This window comes from Mesitornis unicolor, unplaced genomic scaffold (genome assembly GCF_000695765.1).
Source record: "Mesitornis unicolor isolate BGI_N332 unplaced genomic scaffold, ASM69576v1 scaffold10231, whole genome shotgun sequence".
Classification (NCBI taxonomy): Eukaryota; Metazoa; Chordata; class Aves; order Mesitornithiformes; family Mesitornithidae; genus Mesitornis; species Mesitornis unicolor.
In genome coordinates, this window is record NW_010161685.1 from 20,151 (window position 1) to 46,614 (window position 26,464).

The 26,464-nt window shown below is 42.9% G+C and overlaps 1 protein-coding gene across 1 annotated transcript in view; it reads right to left on the reverse strand.

Annotated features, from left to right (window-relative positions):
• The window catches only part of LOC104547622 (fibroblast growth factor receptor 2-like), a 51,767-nt gene that overhangs the window by 15,419 nt on the left and 9,884 nt on the right, over positions 1-26,464 (reverse strand). Inside the window, exons 2-5 of the mRNA XM_010193405.1 lie at positions 22,534-22,800; positions 21,779-21,853; positions 14,080-14,249; positions 7,584-7,707 (exon numbers count right to left, since the gene is read on the reverse strand). Coding sequence (XP_010191707.1) covers positions 7,584-7,707; positions 14,080-14,249; positions 21,779-21,853; positions 22,534-22,800 — 636 coding nt within the window. The remainder of the gene's footprint in view (positions 1-7,583; positions 7,708-14,079; positions 14,250-21,778; positions 21,854-22,533; positions 22,801-26,464) is intronic.

Genomic DNA, 26,464 nt, shown 5'->3' on the forward strand with positions numbered 1-26,464 from the left:
GATGAGAGGACATCAACACAAAGGCTTTAAAAGTGCAACCTTTTTCTAACAGCCGCAGAATTTCACATTTTACTGATTTGTCCACACTTTGTCCCTACAGTCACAGAATCCCAGAATGTGTTGGGTTGGAAGGGACCTTTAAAGCTGATCCAGTCGAACCCCTGCAGTGAGCAGGGACATTGGTACCAGATCAGGTTGCTCACAGCCCCATCAAGCCTGGCCTTGAATATCTCCAGGGATGGGGCCTGCACCACCTCTGGGCAACCTGTGCCAGTGATCTACCACCCTCATGGGGAAGAGCTTTTTCGTCATATCCAACCTAAATCTACCCTTTTCTTGTTTAAAACCATCACTCCTCGTCCTATTGCTACATGCCCTAGCGAACAGCCCTTCCCCAGCTTTCTTCTCGGGTCCTGGAAGGTCGCTATAAGGTCCCCCTGGAGCCTTCTCTTCTCCAGGCTGAACAACCCCAACTCTCTCAGCTGTCCCCATAGCAGAGCTGCTCCAGCCCCTGATCATCTCTGTGGCCTCCTCTGGACCCGCTCCAGCACTTCAATGTCCTTTGTGTGTTGGGGACTCCAAAGCTGAACGCAGCACTGCAGGTGGGGTCTGACCAGAGCAGAGCAGAGAGGCAGAATCCCCTTCCTCCATCTGCTGCCCACACTTCTTGTGATGCAGACCAGGTTGGGGTTGGTTTGTGAGCTGTAGATGCACATTGGTAGGTCATGTCCAGCTTTTCATCCACCAGTACCCCAAGTCCTTTCCTCAGGGCTGCTTTCCAGCACATCATTTCCCAACTTGTACTGGTAACTAGGATTGTTCCAACCCAGGTGCAGGACCCTGCACTTGGCCTTGTTGAACCTCATGAGGTTCACTTGGGCCCACCTCTCCAGCCTGTCCATGTCCCTCTGGATGGATTCCTTCCTTCTGGCACATTGACCTCACCACCCAGCTTGGTGTCATCAGTGAACTTGCTGAGGGTGCACTCAATCCCACTGTCAGTATCATTAATGCAGATATGAAACAGCACTGGTCCCAGTACAGACCCTTGAGGGACACCACATTATCATACACAATCCCTGATGCCTACCACTGTGTGCTATCTCCATCCACTTCCACCTCTGCTACACCTCTTTCAATCCTAGTTTAATCCCCAAGACCACCAGGTAGGGTTCATCTCACCCACGACAGACAGTGCATCCTACCCCCATTGCAGCCATGGGACTGTCACACCTCTGCCTTTCCTCCCACATTCGGGAACAACATGAAGAAATGCAGGTGCAAGCTCATTAATAAAGCATTCGTGATTAATAACCTTCTATCTTCCTTTAATATGGTTCATTCAGTCAGTCTGTATCACTGTTACTTACAACTTTTCTATATTAGTAATAATTCAAGCTTCCCCAATACTTTTATTTATTTAAGAGGATGTAACTTTACCAATTTACTGCCAAATACACTGCCGATTTTTGTCATTAACCAAGTTATTTGATAAAAGACTGAAGCGGGTCAAAAAGCCCCTCTGATGAGGCACAGACATGGCTTTCGACACGTGCCAATTGCACATTTAACAAGGCCTTGTCAGCATCTTCAGATGACTCCTGCAAATTCCTGCTTGCATTTCCACGAGGAGGATACTGCACCAATTAGAAGGCATGATTAAAAATGATAATAACAGAGCTGAAACAATATCCTGTTCATCCTTCATCAAAAGAAAAGAGAAATACCTGCCTTGGGGCTGTAATAAGACAGAAAGTGGGACAGGGAGACCAGTCCTCCCCCAGCAGACTCTGCAGGAAGCGTTCCAAACATGACAAATTCACTGCTCACCCAGCAGATGAAGTAATGACACCAGTATTTGTCCATAAAATGTAATTTAGCCAGACTACTCCAATGAAATCAGAAGCTTTAACGCTATAAAACTAGGGGGTTGGAATATTTTTACCTTATTAAGAAAGGAGAGGGGGGGAGGGGGGAACCCACAAGCTTTCGTTTTCCCTGAGCCGAACCATCACACTATGGTCTTTGTTTCCAGGAGCGAACCGCACAGCCTCCAGCACCACACAACTGGCGTAATTTCTTCTCAGGCGCACACACCTCGCCAAAAGCCAGGTGTAAAGTCCACGCTTGAGCTTATCAGTACATTAAACAAAATCTTCTTCCCCCTCGGCCTATCCAAATACCTGAGGGTGGATTCCTTCACGCTTGCAGCCCCTGTCTCGTCACGTCCCTTGCCGCGAGCTCTTGGGTGAAGACGTCAAGCCAAAGCTTGTCCATGCAAAGAGGCAGTCGACAACCACGGGCGCATCTGCCAGCACGGCAAGTTCAGGCTTGGTTGTAATACCTACACTTAACTCCTGCCAGACGTCAGCGATGCAACGTCCCAGGCACGTATTTAGCTGGTGTCAGTTCCTTTTTAACACAAATCCTAAAAATAATTTCTTTGGAAATTAAGGAATATACTCTAGTTAAGTTAAACTAATTCTGAACTTTATTTTGACAAAACAAGCCTTGGTGAAATTCAACTAACGACACATGTGTTTTTATGGATTTGGGAATGACAAAATGGAAACATGTTTTACAAAGGAAAAAAAAAAGTTCCTGTGCCATATTCACAGCTAGAGACTCTGAAAGCACATGAAACTCCAAAAATAAAGCTGAGGAGAAACAAAAGCAAAGGTTTTTTTCTTCTGCCTTCACCACTAAGGGAAATATAAACAGTGAAGTATCAATAGCAGAAAGTAGAGGTGGTTTTTTTTTTAATAACATGCTGTAAAAAGCAAGAAAAAAATGTACCCTGAAGCCCTCTAAACCTCCAAGAGTTCAGAATAAAAGTGCTTTTTTGCACACCCATCAGCAGAACCACTCACACATGAGACTTCTGGGGCACAAACTTCAAGCTGAGAGTTATTTAAAATGCTTCCTGGATGAGAGGTTACTCTCACACTGTTTTCGTATGAAAATATGAATTACTGTTAAGGGACAACTGCGTGGTACTCTGCCACCTCTGGCGTCCTCTCCTCAGGAACGAGAGCCAAAGCCATGGCTATTAGGGAATTAAAACTGGTCAAAGTGCAGCTAAACTGGCTGCAAAAGGACTTTAAAAACATGTATTTGTGACAAGTTATGTTCATTTTTATAGTAAACAGCGGGGTCTTCTTACACATTCTTGGAAGATGTGTCGTGCTATGGCAGCTGCTTATAAAACCCACTAAATGAGGTAATGTACTGAGCGTCAGCTGAAACCAAACCATCTTTTGTTTCCCTGGATGGTGACATTAAATAGGACAGAGATGGCTACCTGCGCTAGGCGCGTTCAAAGACTAACCTTCTTTTTTCTTTGCCATTAAACTATAAATTCAATTAGTTCCTTCCATGCTTAAACAGAACTGCCGCTGCCGAAATCGTACTCCAGCGATAATTGCAATCCAAGGGTGATCTAATTATATACAAGTCTCAGTGGCTGCATTCCCAGGTCGCTCCCTACAACCCGGATTCACTACAACTCATAAGTGAGAACTACATCGTTTTCATTCATTCTCCCTTAAGACTGCACGACTTCATATATGTTTAATGAGAACGGAGTTAGTCTATTAGTAAGCTTACCATTAAAAAATGTGAGTTTCTACTTACTGTTGAATACAAAAGAAGAGAAAGGCACGTCAGCTGCATGTAAAATTACCAGCTGATGGGCTAAACTGTACAAGGGAAAGAACATTCTTTTAATTAAGGTACTGGATTAGGATTCAAGTACCAGCTTTACTTTTTTGGCTCTGCCACCAGCTTCCTGTGTGACCCAGGGCAAGAAATTTCACCGCTCCACAGCTCGGTTTTTCATCTCCAAAATGGACAGTGACATTTCCTTCTCCCGGCCTCACCGCCTTTCGGTTGTAAGCAATTACTGTGCGCTGGCACGGTGCCTCGGACAATAAGTATCCGATATTAATTGAAGCCTCTGGGTAGTACTGCAGTGAAAAGCTAAAATCAACTTCTCTCTCTTTCATAGCATCCTAACGGGAGTTTCGTATCGACACCATTTGCCACTACCGCAACCCAACACATTTGTATCCCTGAGCAGAGCCGGTTTAAGTCTTTGAATTGAAATGGAGGAGGAGGAGAGACGAAAAAGGCAGTCAATTGGGGTATCCCCAACATTTAACAAATGACTTTTTCCAACACAGAATATCCTGGCCAACTGGACAATTCCCCGCTAACACAGTCAACGTGCACCAGTATCCTCTGCAATACGGAGAGGCTGCCAACAACTGGCTGTTTTTTTTCTTCAGTATTTTCTGCTCCCATTGTAAAAAACGCAGTGCAAGGGTTTTGCCAGGTTTGTAAATTTGAACGAGACCATCTGAGCTGAGCTGACTACTTTAAGAGGGTTCTTGCAAGTAATTACAAGGTAAAAACGGGAATACTTCACACCTACATTCTGACTGAAAACTACTCAGCCTTGCTGGCTCCAGGCTTTTAATTGTCAGAAGAGCTCAAGGTTTGGAAAGTTATTGGCACCAAGTAACACTGGATATTCCTAACCAGCATTGTGTCACTATTTGGCACGATTTTTGCTGGGATACCTCCCAAATCTGTGACATAATCAGAGGGTTCTCTACATTACACCATATAGTCAGATGCTCATGTTCGAGTAATACGTTACCATGTTTAATACCATTTTCTATTACTTACACTTAATCGACTCTGGAACCAGTTAAACCATATAGGAAAAGCAATTTCAGAGGCTTTCAACTGACAGTTTTCCACACACAACTTGACCTAAAATTATGACCTGAAGTTTCTAAGATGCCGTCTACATACGCAATTGCCTCTAAACAAACACCCATAACTCTCCACAACCCTGTCGGAACAGAACGTTCATATGAAAACAGAAAGGAAAAAAAAAAAGGCACAAAATTAACTGCTGTAGAACTGTCTTAACTAGAAAAAACTGTCAAGAGTTTTCCCTTCTGGCCAGCCTTAATTTACTGCTTCAGCAATTTTACACCCAACCTCCACGATTATTACAAGCTTTCGGCTACACAGAAATGGCTGAGCTCTCTCACATCAAGCCCCCTTTCAGGTTAAAGTCCCAGTGCAGTCTTTCTCAAAAGACTCACTGTAATTTAACACAGGCATCTTAGGGTACACATTCCCATACATACATTTTCAAAGTAAACTAACAATTATAACCTTTAACTCGTCAGCCTCTTGCTATCTCATAGGGTCTGAGTAGCAGAAAATGCTGAATATTTGCCCAGGGAAAGTCAGGGCTCCCCTTGGGTGCCATCAGCTGGGTACCCAGCACCCCAAAACCTCATTATTTATATTTCTGCCTCTCTATAGGAAAGGAATAGACATTTAAATAAATGACATAATCCTTATTACCATTCCATTCATTCATGCAGGTCACTATAATTTACTGCCAGGAAAAATAAACTTCTGCATAATATTCCTCAATGTAAGACATTCAAAAGGCTCAAAGGGGGAGAGGAGGCAGTGAGTGGAGGGGGGGCTTCTGACAAATATTTGCTCAAGTGACCACATCATCCATGAACACATTTGCTAGAAAAAAAAAATGGATGAAGAGATTTATGATCAACATGAAATGTGCCAGAGTGGGACTGGGGTGGTAATGAGGAAAAGGGGACAGAGAAGGGAAGGGGAAATTTTTGACCAGTTTTGTTTCAGCAAGGAAAACTCCTAATATTGCAAAACCGGCTTTTTCCTCCCTACTAAAAACCAGTTTAAAGCAAAACCAAAGTTGAATCAATCTAGAATGATTAAGCCTAAAGGATTAAGGAAACAAAACGAAACAAACCCCAAAAGACCTCCAAAAATCCCATAACTCATCATATCTCCTTACATTCTTCCTGGGCCAGGGTCTGTAAATCAAGCCTCGTCCCTGGCAAGCCCAGGCGAGCACCCGTGCCCTGCAGGGAGGCGGTCAGCAAAGGACAGCGGCGCACAGGACACGGTTTACCGGCATCTCTGGCGGCCGTTGCTGCTGCGCCCTCCATAAACGTTGTTTAAACAAGTGTTCAAACAAAAATGGCTTTACCAGTCACTCCGTTCACCTCAACACCACCCATAGCTCTCTCTACCGAGGATGGCAAGATATTGCCAAGGCTATAAAAAATCCTCACTGCTTTCAGTGTTGACTGCCTAAAACCAAGTAGAGGTGAGCTGGGTGGTTCACAGACTGGCTTTGAAGACTTAAACTGATGGCATTTCCATCACAAAATTATCTTTGTCCTCCTCTGCTCCTCAAAAGCTGGCTCTCCCTGGCATTTTCATGGAGAAAAGTTTCATTTCTTGCTGCCTGAGAAGCTGGCACTTGTCTTCTTTTGGATTTGAGGGTTTCTGCAGACTTAAGTGGTCCCAGACAAACCAAGATACTGCTTTTAAAAAGCACCCAAAACAAATGAGAGATGCATTTTCATTCATGTAAAAAACAATCAAGGACTAAAGAAATGAAAATGCTGTCACTTTTTTGGCCACACAAACCCAAACTCACAGCAAGATTCTGCACAGAAGATAAGTTGGGCTGTCAGCCACCAGCCAAAAATTGCTTACAATAATCACATTCATTTTTCCTTTCGATATTGATTGATTCAAAGTTTTATTCACAGAGCTTGTGACACTCCAATCATCCCACAAGCCTGGAGGGAGCAAAACCCATTTAAGACATAGAAACTGCTCAGATCCCCAAAGGCACTGCCAGCAGGTCCTATCAGAACAGCCAAGCTTATTACTTTTGGGCAGCAATGCCTTCAGAGTCACTAAAACCACTCACACCCATCCAGGCCAATCAGCAAGAGTAGGGGTGAACGGAACTTATTCCTGGGATTTCAAGCCCTAATTTAGCTAAATATTTAAGTGTGTAAGCCTTATTAAAGTCAACAGGATTTTAGTATTATTAAATTAATATAACTAAGCACATGCTTCATAGTCCTGAAAAAATTGCTGCTACTAAGAATTCAGACAGCTTTTTAGAATTTTTCAAGTAAAACCATTTCTTCACAATTTTTGCCACCTATGTTTCAGCCCACAAAATGGGCTATGGTCAAATTTCTGTTATACTGCCATAAATCCGAAGTACCTTTCCTGAAGCTCCAGATCTGCACTAGCATCACCAAAGGCAATATCAAGCTTTTCATAAAAAATTAAATCGTTTCAGGTATAACAACAGCAATCTAAAACTTGACAGTTGTCATAACTGAAGTTATTAAAATTGGTGTTAGTACCATTGTACTAGTAATAATTAAATTGTAATACTAATGATTAAAATTGCATCAGTATTTATTATTTGTTCATCACGGTAAGCTTGTAGGTGTACCACAGCAACAAGAACTCACTTGTACATATGGATATTATACCTTTGCCAAAGCATGGGTAGATTAGTCCTACAGACATTAGACAGATGAATATGTATATATGTATGGTTATGCACTGAAATCTTATCTTGAGACTACCATGAAATCACCTTCAAAATAAATGCAACACGCATCAGCTCAGTTCTAAATGTTTAAAAAGAGAAGCTCAATAATTAAAACCATCGTCCTGCACAGGACAGTTTCACTTACCCACGACGTCGAGGTGGTACGTGTGATTGATGGATCCGTACTGGTTTTCCACTATGCACGTATAATTCCCTTTGTCCGACGGGACCACGCTCTCCATGATGAGACTCCAGTGCTGGTTGCGGACCTGGCGGGTTGTAACCAGAGAGGTTGGCAACTTCACTCACAATCTTTCACCCTCTTCCCCTCCAAAAACCCTGGTTTTGAATAGTTAACCTGTTGTAATCCATGTTTAAAAGCCTCTGCGCTCATTTGACACCTCCGGACACTGAAATACTTGGTTTACTCCTGATCAGGTCCAGCACGGCTGCAGCAGGGAAAGCTTTCATGCATTTTGCTATAAATCTACATCGGTGCATGCTCAGTCCTACCAGACTTACAAGGATGACACCAATTAGCAGCCGTTGCCTTACCAGGCTTTACCTCTCAATCCACTCTAAAGCGAAATCACGCCCTCAGGATATTTCTCATATGTCTCCAAACAATCATCGGATAATATTAACTACCCACCAGCAATATGGGGTGGATACGATCCCTTAACATCTAAGTCTCAATTACGTAGCCTGCATTTTGGAGAAATAAATTACAGCAGGGCAATATTTGGGATTTCTCACACAGATAACAGAGTGGCCACATCTCTCACTGCTTTGGGGTACCACAAGAAAGAAATGAAGATGCTGCCTCATGAAAAATGCCTGAAGAAAATCCTTACGGAAACAGAGCATAAGGATATCCATTTATTTCATACAACTCTCCTTGGACAGAAGGTATTAAAGGTGCTGAATCTGTTCCTGTTTGAACTCAAAAGGAGCGCTGGCATCAGTCTTGGAGAAAATAGGATCCAGCCCAATACTGGAAGGATATAGAGTCATCCGGTATACATATATATTTCCTGCATCATAAATTGGCTCCCAAAATGACCTTTTGCTGGCTATCCACTAATTCCCTGTTTTAGCATTACATTTTTGACAAAGCGCTCAAAAATCTTAACATTACGTAGCCATAACGTACAACTTTTAAATTGTAAAGGATGTATTTTAGCAAATGGAATAAAAATACGATCTGGTACAGTCATTTTAATCAGCCAAATGGAAAGTAGTAATTCAGCACAGTACACCAAAAAAAATTTATGAACCATTCAGTGACACTTCCAGTAACTATATATTCTTAAAAAATCATTAGAGGTATGGGTCTGAAATCCTGCTTCATGCCTGACCCTTGCGTAGGTCCTTACCCAGCAGGAAAAGGCTACACAGGGCTGCATGCCCTGCAGAAAAATTTTGAATATTTTTGGAATATTTTTTGAATATTTTACTTCTTTACTTCTTTTTACTTCTTTACTTCTTTCTACTTCTTTACTTCCCTTTATTTTGAGGGAGACATGGTCAAAGTGACCTGAACTTTTGGCCGTTACAAGTTACATCACATTTCTCAGAATTGGAGCAACTGTTTTAACCGATTTGACTGCAAAACAGGAAGACCAGATCATGGTTCCACGAAAATTAAAACAAAATAAAAACTGGTAACAAGCTGCAAGCAATTAATTTGATAAGAAAACACAAGAGCTTGTTTAGCATTCAATAAGGAAACATAATGAACTTACAGCCACAAGTGGATATACTGGATGGCAATATTCAAAAGTATTTGTGCAATTTCCCTTCTTGTAACTCCAAAGAGAAAGATAATATCTTTAATAATAAAACAACAGCTTAAGCCTCTCCAGTTTAAGGTAAACAACTGCTGTAGAGGCCCAGAGCATTTATGACACATCGTCACACAACTGGATTTATGTCATGAATCTGGATCCACCTAGATTCAGCTTGTTGGCTTGGCGCTTGCTGGTTACAAGAGCAGCATCACAAAGCCCAAAAAAGCCTCCCTTCTTGCTGGGGATGACGGCATCTTCTCCCGCTGAAGACTCCCAAAGTGAACCTTTCATTCTCAGACATGCAATGGCCCTGCAACCACTCAGCTGATAGGACAGGCTTTGTTAATGTGGTCTTTTTAATTAATGTGCCTCTTCCCAATAAAGCCAGATTTCGGGCTGCACACTAGGGCCCTTCCAACTCAAGGCACCAGTCCTACAGCTCTGCAAATATTCCCTAAGAAGTTTCCCATCGGCTGGGTCTGTTTAAGCTGTTCACATAGATGACTTGAGCTCGTCTGGCAGACAGAACATATTAGGGAGCTCATGTGAACTAATCCAGGGGGAAAAAACACGAGGGCAGCTACAAGCTGCTGAAAGCAAGAGCATCCTCACCAGGCAAGTGGGGTCCAGCAAAGGACGAGTGTCCACAGCCAGAGAGTGATAAGTTGTGAGAGACTCTTCCAGCTCCCCAACCTGACTAGACCCATCAAGGTTGGAAAAGATCTCTAAAATCGTCAAGTCCCACCGTCAACCCAACACCACCGTGCCCACTAAACCATGTCCTGACTAGCTCCTTGCTGGGTATTATCCTCTTGTTTCTACTGTTTTGTTCCCTTTATACTGAGTTCTTTGGAAATCCTGGAGAACACCCACACAGTTTCACCCACTCCATCATCTGGTCTTCAAGGTACCCCTTCCAATTTGTCACTGCCTTTTCCTGATATAGGGAAATTCAGGGGGAAAAAAACCCACATTCGAAGCATCCCCAATCACAGCTTGGCCCTTCTGATACTTTGTCAACACAGTTTAATAACTGCTTTTGCCATGTTTTGGGGTTTTTACTGCTTTGCAATACCTATTTTCATGTTTTATCTGTGCATTGTACCCAAAACCGGTATTTTAGTTCCAAAAGGATTGAGATAATAAATAAAAACTCAACATATTTTTTTCCTGACTAGTCATAGACACTTTTAGCAAATTACTGAGGTGCTGTTTTAGCCATCTTCTCCATCAAATCTTTAACCAAACATTCTCTCCAAACAATTCAATCTTTAAGCTAAATTATCAATATCAAATGCACACAACTGTACCCTTAAGGTACAGCTTGGAGGTGGGAAACCTAAACTGGAATCAAAATGCCAATAAATATTGGTCAGAAATCTAGGAAAGTGCGAGCAATGCTTCATAGAAACATTTTGCTTTTGGAGTATCATATAAAAATTGTGGACAATTCTGTTTAATTTTAAAATGCATGTCTTCTGCGAACAGATACACCATGAAAAGTTGCCACTTAGCAAAAAGCGGCAAAATGGGGTTAATTTTAAATGGATTTCAAAAGAAGGATTAGAAACCAAAATACAATTTCCCACAAAGTCAGCATTGTTCAGACATACTGAAGAGCATTTGTCTGAGAGAACAAGTGCAGAATATCCATACAAAAGCCATAGAGTTTTACAGATCCTATAGGGTCAGAACTCCTTCTTTACTCTGTATTTGCCTGGCTGAATTTAAATGCATATAAGATGACTGTAGTGATGAAGCTTATCAAAACACATACATGAAAACACACACCTGTTAATGCTTAAACAGTAACAGCTGATAGAAGTACATTTGCTTTCCGGGTGGTGTACAGGAAAGCAAAGACTCCTGTGGTCTCACATAGAGGATTTAGATTATTCACTCAAAGGTATTATAAAATGCTTTTAAATGCACAAGCAAGAGCTATCACCACTTTAAGGATAGATTTTAATAAATAAGAAGGTTTAGACATTCAGTAACTCACTTTTTTCTCCTTGCTGTAGGAACTTTGGATATACCTTGAAAAATCATTAAAGGTTTGATTTTGAAATTCGCCACCCAGGATTAGTCATGGTGGAGGAATTTCGCAGGGGAAGCTATCTTGGCCAGCACGTACACCCTTCTGCTGGCCTGCCCGAGTGCAAATTGACTCAAGGCATTCCCCGGTCACGGGACAAAGCGCTACAGGCCACTATCTGACTGCGATAGAGAGAAGAGATTGCTTAGCTCAAGGCAGCAGGAGAGAGGTGGCTGGAGGATTACTAGAAAGCTTCATGTTTTCCTTCCCTTTACTTTGTTCCCAAAGTCTTCAAGGGATGATGGCCTCTTCCGAAAGGGACAGATGGTGTTACATCAACTGATGATGGCGGATGTGGCCAAGTTTGGTTCCAGCTATTCTGGTCACTCAAAGTATTATGAATACGAAGATCTCCAGCAGAAATGCTTCACATTTAGCAACACCCAGGTTCAAGACAAGCTGGCATACAAGAACTATCACGAGTTGCTGTGATGTCTGGCTGAACACAGACCAGCATAGAGAGACTCAGGCCTTTCTGAGGATTCCTCCACTACAAGTTTGTCAGGATAGAGGTGTCAAGAAAGTACAATCACCTCTTAATTCTGGAATAATTTTGAACTAAGTCCACACTGACCTTATCCTGCCCGACTAACAAGAAGAGGACGCAGCCTCCAGAAGCTCTGGAGGCCTCATTCTTTAACATCCATTCACTGAAAACAAGCTTTCACCTTAAAAAGATGGTTATTCAAAACACCAACAGAATCTAGAATATATAGATTTGGTATGCAGAATGACAATGATAAGTAAATGCTACCAGATCATTTAAAAATTGATATATTACTAAGAAAAGAAAGTCTAAAAGCCACAGCTGTGTCTCCCCTTTTTTTTTTCCTTTAGACCAAAAAGATGTAAGAAGTTATGACTTTGAATTATAGGTATATACTTCACTTCTCCAGCTGCCTTTAGAAACAGGCATCTGTGATTTCCTCCCAGAGCACACACATACCTAGGAAATTGTATATGTTTAATACACATGAGCAAAAATTTAATTTGTGCCACTTAATGGGCACAAATCTAAATGAGCTCACCCAGATCCCTAACACAGGCCAGCAGTGGCAGGATGGAGCCCAACATGGGCTGATTTACCCTGCCAAAAATCACCCTCCCAAACCAGAGATCGGGTCTCTCCCTCCTGCCTCGCAAGACGCACATTTTCCTGCACGGTTTTCAAGAGTGATATCTGCATTTCCCCTTCATAAGATATAAAGTGTCCAAATAATGTCTTCATTAGCACCAAAGCAGTTACTATTATTTTCCAAGACAGGATTAGTTTGTTGTTGGTTTGAGTGGGTTTTTTTAATTGGCTTTTTTTTGTTTTTAAAAAAGCACTGAGAAAGGTGAAAATCACTGAATTGAAGCCAATTCGTTAACACTCCACAGCGTTATGAAAGGCGGAAGGTGTTGCCAGGTGTACACTCACAAGCAACAGAAATTTATGGTGTAAGCAAACATAGATGGAAAAGTCTACTTAGATAATTAGTGTTCATGCAGGGAGACTTTCTGGGCTTCACTCGCTAGCACAAATGTTGGAAAAACTGACACTTTCTACAGTAAATCTAGTGAGTGAGGAAAGGAGACTATGGCTTGTCCTCCTCTGCACTGGAAAACATTCAGTTCGGGCTTTTATGTACCAAGCAGGATCCGAGTCAACAGCACACAAAGAAATATACACTCTGGTTCCATTGCAAAATGTGGCACCCCAAAAATACTGCAATATCTGGGGTAAGGCAGTGGCAAGAACTTGGTCTTGAATTTACTGCATCGCCTGGAAAAGGCAGTTAACTTCTGTCTTAATTAGCACTACAAATTGCTCTGAGCTCCTCAGCAGAAGTTCTAGGCTGGGACTTCCAACTGTGACACAAGGTGACTCACTCAGAAACCTCTCATCTTTGGACAGGAGTCACTGAGATGTTGGGTAGCTGAGAAAGCCACGGACAGAAGGTTGGCAGCCGAGGTTACGGTAAGTCAGAAATGCGGGGTAAGAAGGGAATTTGCTGCCCGTGTCACACGCTCCCATACCCTGCAAGGATAAGATGACCCTATCCTGACTTCTGACCTGACCTAGGCAGATCCCAGGAGGTGAAAGGTCTGTGCATTGCCCCACAGAGCTAGCGGGCCTCCCTAAAACTCTCTCTTAATCAGTAACCACCAATTTGGAATGAAACATCTAATCTGAAGCTGTTTAAAGTTCAAACAAGCCCTTGTAAGTAATTGCTGTTACTTTCCCTCAAATTCTGCTTCCCATTTCAGTTTCACAGACCATAAACTCCATAGAAAATAATAACTTTCAACTTCCAAGCCTTCCTTTATTAAACTGTCTACAATCACCAGAGTGGACGGTCATGTTCTTATCAATGCAGCTGAAAATTAATAGAGTATAATAGTCTTAACTTTGCTTTCCAAAGTCAGTCTTTAGTTTCCCAAATAAGTCTCTATGAATATTCCTTAGCTGCACTGCTATGCTACAAGCCTGAATATGAGAAAAAAAACCATATAAAATTAGTGCTCTCTAACTGCCAAAGAAACCACCCACCCTTCCCAGAAGATAATAATTACTTATTATTTTTTTTGCTTCTACATTTGGTCCAAGGCCATTAAAAAATTTTCTGTTGACTTCAGCAAGTTTGGTTTTCTGTTGGGTTGTGTTTTGTGGGTTTTTGTTTGGGGTTTTTGGGAGTTTTGTTTCTGGTTGGTTTGGTTTTTTTTACAGCCTCAGTCAAGAACAAAAACTGCCAAATCACACCATAAGAACGTACCTTGTATCCACCAATACGATGCTCTTGTTTAAACTCCTTCCCATTTTTCAGCCATCGCATGGTCGGTGTTGGGTTTCCCATTGCCGGACAACGAAACTTGACGGTGTTGGCTGCCGGCACCGCGTGTAGCCTCTTCTCCATTTTATCTGTGTGTGTCCAATAGGGTGCCCCTGTTTCAAAGAGAAATGTCCAGAAATATCAGTACTTGGAAACCCAGCTGCGTGTGTTTTTTTAAGCGTGGTTTAGAAAGAGTACATGACTGGAAATGATACGCCACAAGCATCGACCAGAGTTGTGCAAACGGCTCAGCCTCCAGCTTTGGCTATATAATTTACGACAAAATGCCAGTAATTAACCACAGATATCCTTTGTTTTGTGTATGTCAAGTAAGACAGAGGGACCGGGTTTTCAGCAGACGCAAGTGATTGGATGCTTTTTGACCTCGAGTTACTGTGAGTGCTCAGCAGACTCTGAATTCTTGGACCTTGGCTGTGAAGCCAGACAGACCAAGTCAGAAGATCTGTTGGACGCACCAGTCTTAACCTTTCCCCATCTGCTATGGAGATACACATACCTACCTGCCTGGCATGACAAGAACTGTGCTGTTACTGTCATAGAAACCACTGAAATATATTTATTTCTGAAGTCTTAACCAAAGAGGAAGAATCCAAGCTCTTCTCGGTGACAAACAATGATAAGACAAGGGGTAATGGGCACAAGCTGGAACACAGGAGGTTCCACTTAAATTGGAGAAGAAACTTCTTCTCAGTGAGGATGACAGAGCACTGGCCCAGGCTGCCCAGAGAGGTTGTGGAGTCTCCTTCTCTGCAGACATTCAAAACCCGCCTGGACGCCTTCCTGTGTAACCTCATCTGGGTGTTCCTGCTCCGGCAGGGGGATTGGACTGGATGAGCTTTTGAGGTCCCTTCCAATCCCTAACGGTCTGTGATTCTGTGATCAGCAGAACTCAACAGTGGTGTTTATCATTTGGCAGGGATGTCCCATTCTCATAAGCCTGTTGAAGTCCAAGTGCTCAGTGACGTCCAACACCATGGCACAAAACAAAAGTGTCTCTCTTAGCCCATATTTACCAAAGTGATCACTTTTATGAGCTCCTGGGAAGGCTCTCCCAGCTCTCAGTCACCCTCCCCATGCTCTGGCCTAGCCTGTGCCCACAGGAGCAGCATCAGGAGCGCATGGAGATCCCCTATCTCATCCACATCCTAAATAATGTGTCATGTACCAGCACAGCAAGCACAGCAGAACAAAACACACAACCACCCCTCTGTTTTTACCCCCCAGTAAGTAAATTTGGAAAAACAAGTCTATATACAAGGTTATCCCATGCTCTCGACCCATGCAACACTTTAGCTACATTGCACAGCGTCTTCATGGCGTCGCTTCAGTTGTCCTACCATAGCAATTTTTAAAATGTGAAAGATTCAAGATCTGTTTAATAGTAGGAAACATTGATTTATTTTACAATGGAGTTTTCAGATTAGTGTGGAATTTTTAAGGCTAGAGGGGTCCAGAAAAATAACTCTATTTCTCTCAGCCCTGTTTCATTTCCTTCATTAGCAGCCTTACACTCCACTATAAATAAACTCTTCCGTTGCTCAAATATTTATAGCAGTTCTTACAATCAGTGCAAACTCAGAAATCCTGCCACCCTCCTCTCTAAATAAAAATACAGCTGGATAGAAAATGCAGGAATAAACCCTTTAACAACGTCTGTCTCAGTATAAAGAAAACATTCCAAAAGCAAGGCTTATAATGATGCTAAGAACGATAAGTGATTATTTTTTTTTTGCCCCAAGTGGCAATTACTGTTAAAATTAATGAAGTAGAAAAGCAAAGCAAATTTGTGCATGTAATCAAAATAGAAAATCAGGTAACTATTGAAAATTTAACTGCAACACTAAAATTGTTACATGGACTAAAGTGAATTAGGCATGCAAGGAAAATCACTGTAACGTTATTTGCTAAAACCAGGATCACATTAAAACAACAGAAGACCTTAAACAAAGCCAACCAAAGGAATTAACTACTACACGCAAAGGCCAAATTACATTACAAACATACCAGGCAAAGGCAGAATTACATGTTGGTACTGATACATTAAAAGGATATTTTCTCTGGATCGCTAAACATCTTCCATCAGGCAACATACGGTGACCAATATTGGGCCTTAAGCACAATTCCCACAAAGTCAAAGTAAACTGTGGCAGGTCAAAGCCAACCAACCATCTGAACCAGTTGTACTGGTACCACAAATGAAGCAGAGGGCCTAGATTTGACCCCAAACAAACAACACCAACCCAGCAATATGCAACCAGCAGGGCCACCTCTCATCACATCCATTACCTGCACCTTCTCACACCTATAGAGCATGAAAAGCTTGGATGCAGCCGTTGGCAAGCACAACCTCCAGACCACAAGCTCCACAGCTCGCCCATGGCCATGCTGCCCCCAGGATGGGTGGATGAAGCTTCAGAGAAGCTCCCATCAGGGTCCAGCCCTGGACCAGGGCATCTGAGTTGGTCAGGATCACGACACCAATAGCTTCCAAAACTTTGTGCAGCCAGGTCTCTACTGCATTATCACACAACCACTTGGTTGGAAAAGACCTTTAAGATCATCAAGTCCAACCATAACCTGTCAACTACTAAACAGTGTCATTATAGCCCAACTCATCCTCTGGTTTTCTTGAATATAACCCCGCTTTCCATCAACCCTCACCCTTTAAAAATCTCTGCTCCTGGAAAAGAAGTACTATGATAAGTCTCGTATACAACAAACGCATAGAGAGGAAAAACTTTGCTCAGTGGAAGAGGTGAGAGCAGAGAAGAGGCCAGGAGGATGCAGGCAGGAATGAAGAGAAGAGACAAACGGAGAAAGGAGGGGGAAACGGAAACTCCCTGGGCTAGGAGGAGAGACTCTGCTTGGAAAGCTGCCCCTCGCATCGGCATAACCTGCAGTGCTCCTGAATTACAGGGGAGCTTGGAGAAAAACATGAGGACATCACATGCTGAAAACGCTCCAAGACATCCTCCCATTTTTCACTAGGTAGTAGCAGCGTGTACTGGCAGCTCCTCGTATGTTTAAGGGGAAAAGGCAGCAGCAACACAGACAGTAATGCTCGCCCTCATTTTGTGCTTTCATATAGTGACCAAACTGATTAACAAACAACATTTTTCTTTATAGATTAAATTATATCCTAAAAAGTGCCTTTTCCTGCTTCTATTTGTCCCAAGAGGAAAAACATCCAGATTCATTAAAACCAATAATGAGCTTAGTTAGCGAGTATGAAACACCAAGCACCGACTCCTTTTCCAGCCGAGTCCATCGCATCCCATCCCTGCTACCAGGTGGAAGTAGGTAGCACCACTCCTAAGAAGTTCACAGTAACAAGAGGGCAGGCTCCAGCGCAGAGCAGTAACGAGCAGCAGGGGAACGGGTGGGAATTCCTGATTGCTTTTAGAGCTCTCATTAGTGAAGAAAATATCCTGCTGACCCACACTGCACTCCACTGCAAATACATTACATCTAATCAGGCAAATCTCCTGCATGCGAAATTGAAATTAGGCAGCCCAGGGGACCACTTCACTTCAGGACTCCTCAATTTTTATTTGGGCTTATCTAATACAAAGAAATAGAGTAGTCGACTCCAAGCCTGCCTGACAAGCACCTCGAGCAGGCAATAGTGCGCCTGAAATGACCACATCAAATCCCCCCAAGGTTTTCACTACTATTGTATTTGACCTTTAATTAAAAAACACTTCTAGGCAACATCCAATTTTTGCTGCTCCCTTGAGTGGGTTTCCACTCCACAGGATTTGATGAATTTGAACCTTGTTTCATCCTTTCTGAAACTCTTCAAGGCATGAAAAGAACAGCATGTGGATTACATTTAGATCCTTTTTGTTCTTGGTGCCAATCTGCCATTGCTTGGCCCAGAAGAAATTGTTTAAAGGATGATAAGGAAAAAAAAAAAAGCCATAAAGCTTCCAGTCTGACTAAAATTCAAGGTGGAATAGCAGCATCTCCAGGGCTACCCAGGGGTCTCCAGAATAAACTGCTGCTGGTGGACCTCGGAAACCATCACAAGAGCTGCTGCCTTGCCAGCACCAAGCCAGGTTTATAGAAATCCTTTAAGTTAGGGCTACCTCCCAGAAAAATGATAAGGATGAGGTAACAAGTACCAATAACGTATAGGAACTGATGATGATCAGCCCTTATCTTTGTAAAAGAAAGTCCCAGGTGAACGTGATGGAGAAAAAGCCATGGAGGTGGCCCTCCAGAAGCAAGGTGAGAGCAACAAAGGGAAAAACTGAGTTGCTAACAAAGCCATTTTGTGGAGAGAGGGGAATATTTTGCAGTGGAACCAATCCTGCGCCTTCCAGGAGCGCTAATCCCTTCAACAAAAGCTGGAAGTAATAAAAAGCTATTCAGGATGCAGTCTGGAACAAATCTACCACAGTGTTTTTTCAGACAGTTAAAATCTCTGTCAAGCTAGGACACCAAATGCAGACTGAAATCTGCTACGCATGCCTTTTACTTAAAAATACACAGAAGGAAAACAGTCAAACACACGTGAGTACACACAAGCACCCTCCTCTCCCAAAACCGAGTTGCTTCTCACAGCTACGGAGCCACCTAAACCTCCCTCAACTTCAAGAGCAGTTCTATTTTCTAGGCAGCCTTGAAAATTAGGCTAGACTTCCTCAACAGCCTGCATCTGAAAACCTTGGCCCCTGAAAATCTATTTGAAAGAATACTTACCACCATAAATAAAACAGCTCTAAAATGTTTGCTTTAGTTTTAAATATGCAGGAATGAGAATGCCAAGGTTCGGTTTCCTGTGGAAGGCACTACAGCCATTTCCTGCCTCATCACATCATAATTAACATGCCAGGACAGCTGGACTTTATCAGAATTGTTTCATCAAAAAGCAACAACCTTTGAAGACTATGGCCTTTGTTTCCATCAGTGAAGGCATAACCAGGGCAATTTCCATTGCTTATCCTTAATGATCGCAGCTGTAATTTGTATGTAAATTATCGGTTAAATCGTTTTAGATCTACAAAGCCCAAACCCTGATTCAGGAAACACTTAAAGATGTCTTCTGTTAAGGAGCAGCAACCAGGGACTCTTGTGAGGGCCTGGACTTTCCCAGGCAGGAGAAGGGGATAAAGGGCATTTGGCCATTACACACCACTGGCCACCACATGGCAAGCTCAAGGAGGGCTTGGACTACTCCTCGACTCCTCTTTTCAATGTCTTGCAAGATTTTCTTAAATTAGATGTGTCTTTTTGGACATGACATTAAACCTAGAAGTGGAATGGCAAACAATACAGAATCATTAAAGTTGGAAGAGACCCCTAAGATCACCAAGTCCAACCGTCAACCCAACCCCACCATGGCCACTAAACCATGTCCTCAAGTGCCACATCCAGACACTTCTTGAACCCCTCCAGGGATGGGGACTCCACCACTGCCCTGGGCAGCCCCTTCCAGTGCTTGACCACTCTTTCAGTAATGAAACTTGCTGATGGAACTGATTTTTCAGTAAAGAGAAATACTGATGGAAAGGCTTAGAAGACACTGGATACACAAGCTTCAATGGTTTGCAAACACACCACACCAAGTCCCACCCCCAACTTTCACACAGCGCTGATCTTGCCAAGTCACAACCCTTTTCAGCAAAGTTGCTTTAATCCAACTGAGTTACTACGATGCAACTTTTCATTGAAAACAGACTGCTCGCAGGGATGCGGTGCCACTATTCTTCTTCCGGCTCCAGCTGTTTCCACAAGGAGCTGAAGCCATCGGGAGGAAGGCTGTGCTGCTCCCTACACCCATCCACAAGAAGCCCCAGCAGTCTGTGGGCACCTTGTAAAGAGCAACCTCCTGAAGACGTGTCTGCACAACACTGCTCAGGAGCAATCCATCTTCTTGCAGTTTCCTTCCCCCCTAGCCATCCAAGATGTGGAAGCGTTTACGCTCTAGAGACATCTTTCATTTTGAGCAGGGAAAGTGCGCTTGACCCCTGCGAAAGCACACACCCCAGCCCTGGCAGGCGGAAATTGTCAGTGGCCTTTCACCAGCTCCCGAATCAAGATTGATTAACAGCAGCGTCAGATGAGAGCTGGGCTACAAGAAGATCCCGAGCCTTACTACAAACACCACTGGGCAGCTCTCCCTGTTGCGTGGAGGTGCTCAAATTGTTACCATGACATTACAGGTCCTTTTCTTTTTTCTTGCTGTATGCACTTCCAAAACCCACTTGTGCTCACAGCGAATCTCCGAAGCCATCAGCACAGATCAGAAGCACAACTGTCTTCATTAGCACACCCAAAATAGTGCAAAACCCTTTTCTAAGCAAGGCCAATAAAGCTCTAAAGTGACAACAGACACAGGGATGCTTCCCAAAAAGAATTTCTACCACTGAGCCCTTTTCAGGGAAACTGCAAAACCTATTGCCTGGGTTGGTGGCTTTCGCCTAGACCACTTCTTTCAAAAGCAGGGTGCCTTTTCCAAATTTGCCAATTATCTTTGCCATCGCATTCTTTTGTCAAAGCAGCCTGCAGCTGCTTAATCTCAGCCACTTGAAGCTGCACCTGTGCATCAGCCCGGGTTAATCACACCAACAGATGGCAGGGGCCAAACCAGCAGCTCAGAACTTATATCATTTTAAATAGCATCTAAGGTTTCACAGCTTCAGACCCAGGGCAGTCGTATACAACAGTGACTAACCAGGGGAGCAGAAATCTGGCTCATACTTTATCACCTGCACAAGTGTATTTCAGGCATACAGCAGAGCTGCCGATTACTGATCGGGCTGAGGAGCAAATATATGACCTGGGTATGGCGTTTGTTAACTACCTGACATCCCTCGTGAAGGATTTGTGTGTTATTGACTTTACAAAACATGAGCAATAACAAACTACCAGTCACCGCAGGGATTTTTGCAACAGTGCACAGGGGCATAAGGAACCAATATGAATTTTACATCTTTTTTTTCTTTAGCGACTGCTCTATTTAGAGCCTATTAATAGCTTTCCAAATTCTCTAAAGGGACTGAAGTTCAACTTTCAGATAGGTTTAAGACTCCTTTAGCCCATTTTCATCATGCATAAGTAACACAAAATGTGGTTTTAGAGCTGGATTGCTTTCTTTGCGACAAACCTCGAGGTCCTTTGCATGCAAAAGAACCTCACTGTCTCCAAATTCATTCTCCCTGGAGAGATTTCTGCCGAGATTAAGTACTGAAGGATTTGCCTCATTACAACTTAATTTTATTTTTAAAGTTTCCACACCGCCTTTTAACCAAGTGAGCTGGATCTTTGTTTCTTCTGTTAAATTTCAGTTCAGATTCAGGAAAAGTTAGTTCATCCATGAGAGTCTAAACCAGACAAAGACTGAGTGTCAACTCAGGAAGAAAGGAGACGGCAGAAAAGCTAGCGAGAAGGGAGAAAGAAAGTACAGACCAGAAAAGCGTGTTTAAAAGAATATTAGTTTATTTTTTTTTCTTTTCCAACTACGTGAAACAGAAAGTGGAGAAAGACAAAGACATCGCTATTTGACAGCCCATGCAGTGAAGAGTCAAGAAGGTCTGAAGGCAGGAGTGCAAGAGATGGGACATTTATTTTCCAGGTGGATCTTGGTAGCGACTTCTGGCAGGTGGCCGTTACTTACTCATCTGGTTGCTGTCGTTCACAAAGTCCTCGGACCCATCATTGTCATCTTCATCATCCCCCGAGGAAAGAGCATCTGCGCATTAAAAATAACCAAGTCTTTAAACCAGCCTATTTTTGCAGACAATAAACTGACACCTACATCTTATGTTATCTATCAAGGAGAACAGATGCTATGTTTGCTGTGCAGATGCTATAGGAAAAGAAAATCCAGCCACAAAATGTGTGCTGTTCTTATAAAATTATAACAAAACTAGCTGATAATCCTGAAGTGCTATGGAGTTTTCAAAGGGAGGTTGCTAACTCCAAAAATCTCTTTTCCACTTATAATTTTTATTTTTCTTAAAAACATTTAATTGAGCAAAAGTGAGTGTGTCCAAAATGATTTATCTCTAAACTTAAAGGATGTAGGAGATCTCATTCCCTCTTCTGATGGGGGAAAAAAACCTTGTATTCCTTCTCCTGGCTTTATCATCATCCCAGCGACTCTGTATAATTTAATCCTGTCATAATGGCATAAAGCAGAGGGCTATTCAGCAGCTGTTAATCACTATGGATCCCGCGAAGTAAAAAGAGTATATATACACAAACTGAGTCTGGTTTAGGGTCAGGACAAGGGGGAAAATACTTGAAATAACTACAGAGCTCAGCTCAACTCACTGTGCCCAAGTGGGCTGTTTTCCGTTATATCACAATGTGTCTTTATATCACATTTTACAGCTTCTACATGCAAAAACCTGTGTTGAACTCACTCACCTGTAACATTTACAATGAAGTACAGAGTATCACTGTCTAGAGTCCTAACAGCAGTGCAAGCATAGAGGCCCGAATCTCTGGGTGTAGCATCCTTAATTTGCAAGTACTCCCCAATAATCACTGTCCTATTGTCGGGCCCCAAGGGGACCCCATCCTTAGTCCAACTGATCATGACGGCGTCTTTCAATTGACAGCGCAACTCAAGCGGCTCTCCTGGAAGTGCCGAATATACATCTGGCTGAGAGATTTGGTATTTGGTTGGCGGCTCTGCGAAGGTGGAAGGAAAGGAGGAAAAAAGAAGAAAGAAGAGGGAAAGGAGAGAATTTCCAACACAAGTCAGTGAAGGCCCTTTTCATCCATAGGAATCAAGTTATGTTCAATTTTAAAAAAAAAAAAGCTGCATTGAGATTAGCCCAGCAATCTGTCTCATAAAAGCAAAGCATATGCAGGTATGGGATAGGCTTTTCTTTCAAGAGCTGAACCACAAACAAAGATCATTTCCCCTCGACGGGACGTGCATTGTCCCAAGGCCACACAAACGCACAACCCTCTCGCTGGTCACAGATGGGGAGGTGAGTGCTGCTAATTCAAAGGGCTTAGAGGTGCCAAGAGGTGTCCAAAAAGCAAAATCCAGTTTTATATCTAAGCATTTGCGTCTACGAGTAAAACGAAGATTTCTCTTTCCCCATCTGATTTCACAAGTTGCTTTAAAAATAAATAAAAAAAACAAACCGAGAAGAGCTGTGTCAGAAGTAAAGGACAGCCAAAAACCTCTTTACTAGCTAAGCTAATAAACACGAGTTCCTATCCACAGCATATATGATGCCCTTTGTTTTTCTTCCCAAAGTCTCTACATTTGCCTTCTATGCTGCCAACTCTGCTCCCCGAGACAGTAACTTTTTCCTTTATTTTCTTTTGCTACATTTCTTATTTCACAGCCTCTCTGGAGCAGAACACACCAGAAACCCAGGAACACAAGCAAAGCTTTCAAAGTCGCAGTGTACCCACAAGGTCAGAATGAAATGGTTCCTTTTGGTAATCAAATAACAAGAACGTCAAATCACACTCTTTTTTCCCCTCCAGCAAAGAAGTGCTTTAAGAACTACATCTGCCTTAAGTTACTAGAGCCCAATTGCTCCAGTAACTACTGTGACAGTAGTTTAGTTTTAGGTAGCCCTGCAAGGAGCAGGGAATTGGACTCGATGGTCCTTGTGGGACCCTTCCATCTCTAGGCAGTCCATGATCGAGTATCAGAAGTGGCCACCACAGTGGGACACTTGTGTATTTAAATACTGGGTTACACTGAGGCACTTGAAAACAGTGTGCCCAGTTTCTCCTCCCACTCACCCTGGAATTGTGCAATTTCAGGGATTTCGGGTAGAGTCTCCCCAAAGCAAAGGGAGCACAGACCTAGGGATGTGCCCTTGCAAAGCAAGCAAAGCTTCTCCTGGCTTTTTCCCTTAGGGGAAACAACAGATTTGACACCTGCATCTCACCAGGATGATGGCCAGGAGAAGTGCATAAAACCATTTAAACAAGAGCAGTTATGGAGACTGTAAAGATTCTTGGATTTAGGTTTTAAAACAACTTTCTAGCGTGCACAGTTCCATCTCAAAGTGCAGGACAAGCTACAACACAGCTCCTTAGAAACTAATTCAGTCTTGCTGATCCAGTCAAAGCCACAGATCCGCAATGCAGGTGTTTCACTACACTATGCTGTCAGAAATCTAATTTCCAGAGATTAGGGCTCCTTTCTACATGTATTTCATAACAGTAATGAGTATATTTGAGACTTTTTGAGATTTTTTTTTTAATTCCAATTCCACTGTCAGACTTGTAGAAAGCAGCTGAAGCCAGCTAGTTAATTGACTTTGAAGTTTTTAAGACTTCTTTGTAATATTCTACCTGCAAAGAAAATCTTTTACAGAGTTTACGTTGTCCCAACAACGTACAGGAGACTTTAAAAATGTCTTTGGTTAAAACTTTTTAAAAGCCACCGTGGGTGACGATAACTCAACCCTCCTTTAAATGCATTAGCAGATTTCTCTGAAGGAGTCTCGCAGGATGGTCACACAGGTCATAGCATCCTCCTGCGTAGATCACTTGTTCACATACAACTTCAAAATTAAATTTTCAATTTCAAAACTACAAAATGAAAATCCTTTGGCAAGGAAAATGACTAACACACTGAAGAAAAAACAAAGTTTCAAATGAGTATGAATGTTTGGTCAATATTCTCCTCCTTCATTTCTTTCTCTCTCGAGTATCAGGGAAGATAGAGCACAAAGCGTTGTCATGAAATAATGAAGTCATGTTTGGGAAAAGTGAGTTCTTTCAGGTAAGCCTTTGTGTTGCCAAACGAGAATGTAGCAGCACTTAAGACTGTCACTTTTTATAATGTTTGCCTATAAACTTTTTCCAGTGTGGGTTTGAAATGGTGCCCAAAAGCAAACAGAGAACAGGTGGGATTCTGAGGCACGAGCCCGCCCAACAGCTTTCGCTGCGAAATTCAACCAGTGTCAACTGTTAGAAAATTCCCAGCAGCACATAAACAACCTACGCTGCAAGGGTAACCCTCCCTCCAGGATTTTCACACCGCTCCGAAATTTAGGGACAAATTCTGACCTCAAGCACACACTGCACCATTGAATGGATGGTTCCCCCGAGGCTGCCCTTGGGATTATTTCCCCTTTTTTTGGGCGCACCAGGGAAACGATGCTGCGCGTTTGCTCACAAGGGAGGCAAGGTTGCTCCTGCTATTGTCTGCTCCCAGCTACATCCTTATTTGTAATAGCAGGGCACACGATGTGTTTTAACTTTATAGGTGGAGCTATTGAACAATACCCCCATGGAAAACCACGCTGCTGTTAAATAAACAGTTGGGAACTTTGTCTTTGCCTGCTCATACAGTCTCGCAGCATGATTTATGCCATCCAGCCATCAAATGGAGTAAATAATGTTTATATAAACGCCATGACCACAATAGAGGACCGGGGACATTCTGAATGTGCTATTTCAGATTATTATGATACACGCAATTATATTCCAAACCGTGCTTCTGTTCAAGATTCAGTCACTGAAACGAGAGATTTTCACTTCCTTAGGTTTTAAATTATTATTATTTGTCTCCATTCATTAAAACCTTAACAAAGAGCTGCTTATCTTAAGGCTCAAGGCATTTAGTTACTTAGTTACAGAGCCAAATAATTAAACAATCAGCTAATGGCTAACCCCAGCACAGGTTCTCACACAACCCACCAGCACACAAAAGCCTCAGACCCCATCCAGCCACTTTCACTTCAAAAGGCTTTAGTAAATAACTAAACACTCACCACGGCGTGCCCAGGAGGGTCAACAGACCTGACCTGTCAACAGCCCAAGAGGCTCACTGCAAAACTGAGCGTCCCCATGGGGAACGCCAGGCTGCCAACCACCACTGCTCCTCCTGCTTCTCCCGTCACTGTGGAAGATCCAGCAGGACCACGCTGAGTGAGCAACACCAAACACGGATGTCGAGCTATGCTTGAAGCAGAATAGCCACAAAACCCATGACTTTGAGTCAAACCCATGTCTTCACGCTCTCTCCAGGAGGCAAACTCTGCAGGACTGGAAGCCCAGGTATCACCAGTCACGTTTGCCACATTCCCTCCCACCTCCCAGCTACACACTGATGGGCTGCTCCCTCAATTTCAGTTGGCAGGCTAATACCAAGAGTAGCTCCACGTCCTCTTCTGACAATGGATGACAAACTCAGCCTACAAAAGAAACAGCCACCGGTTTAAAAATGCAAGGAGCCATTCCTGGCCACAGTGACCACCTCCTGTTGGCCAACAGCAAACCAAAGCCACAAAGGCAAAGCACATCTCCTTATACAAAAGGGGACAAAGCAGTGTTTGCAGTTCATCCATCTGCTTCTCCAAAGTCACTGGAT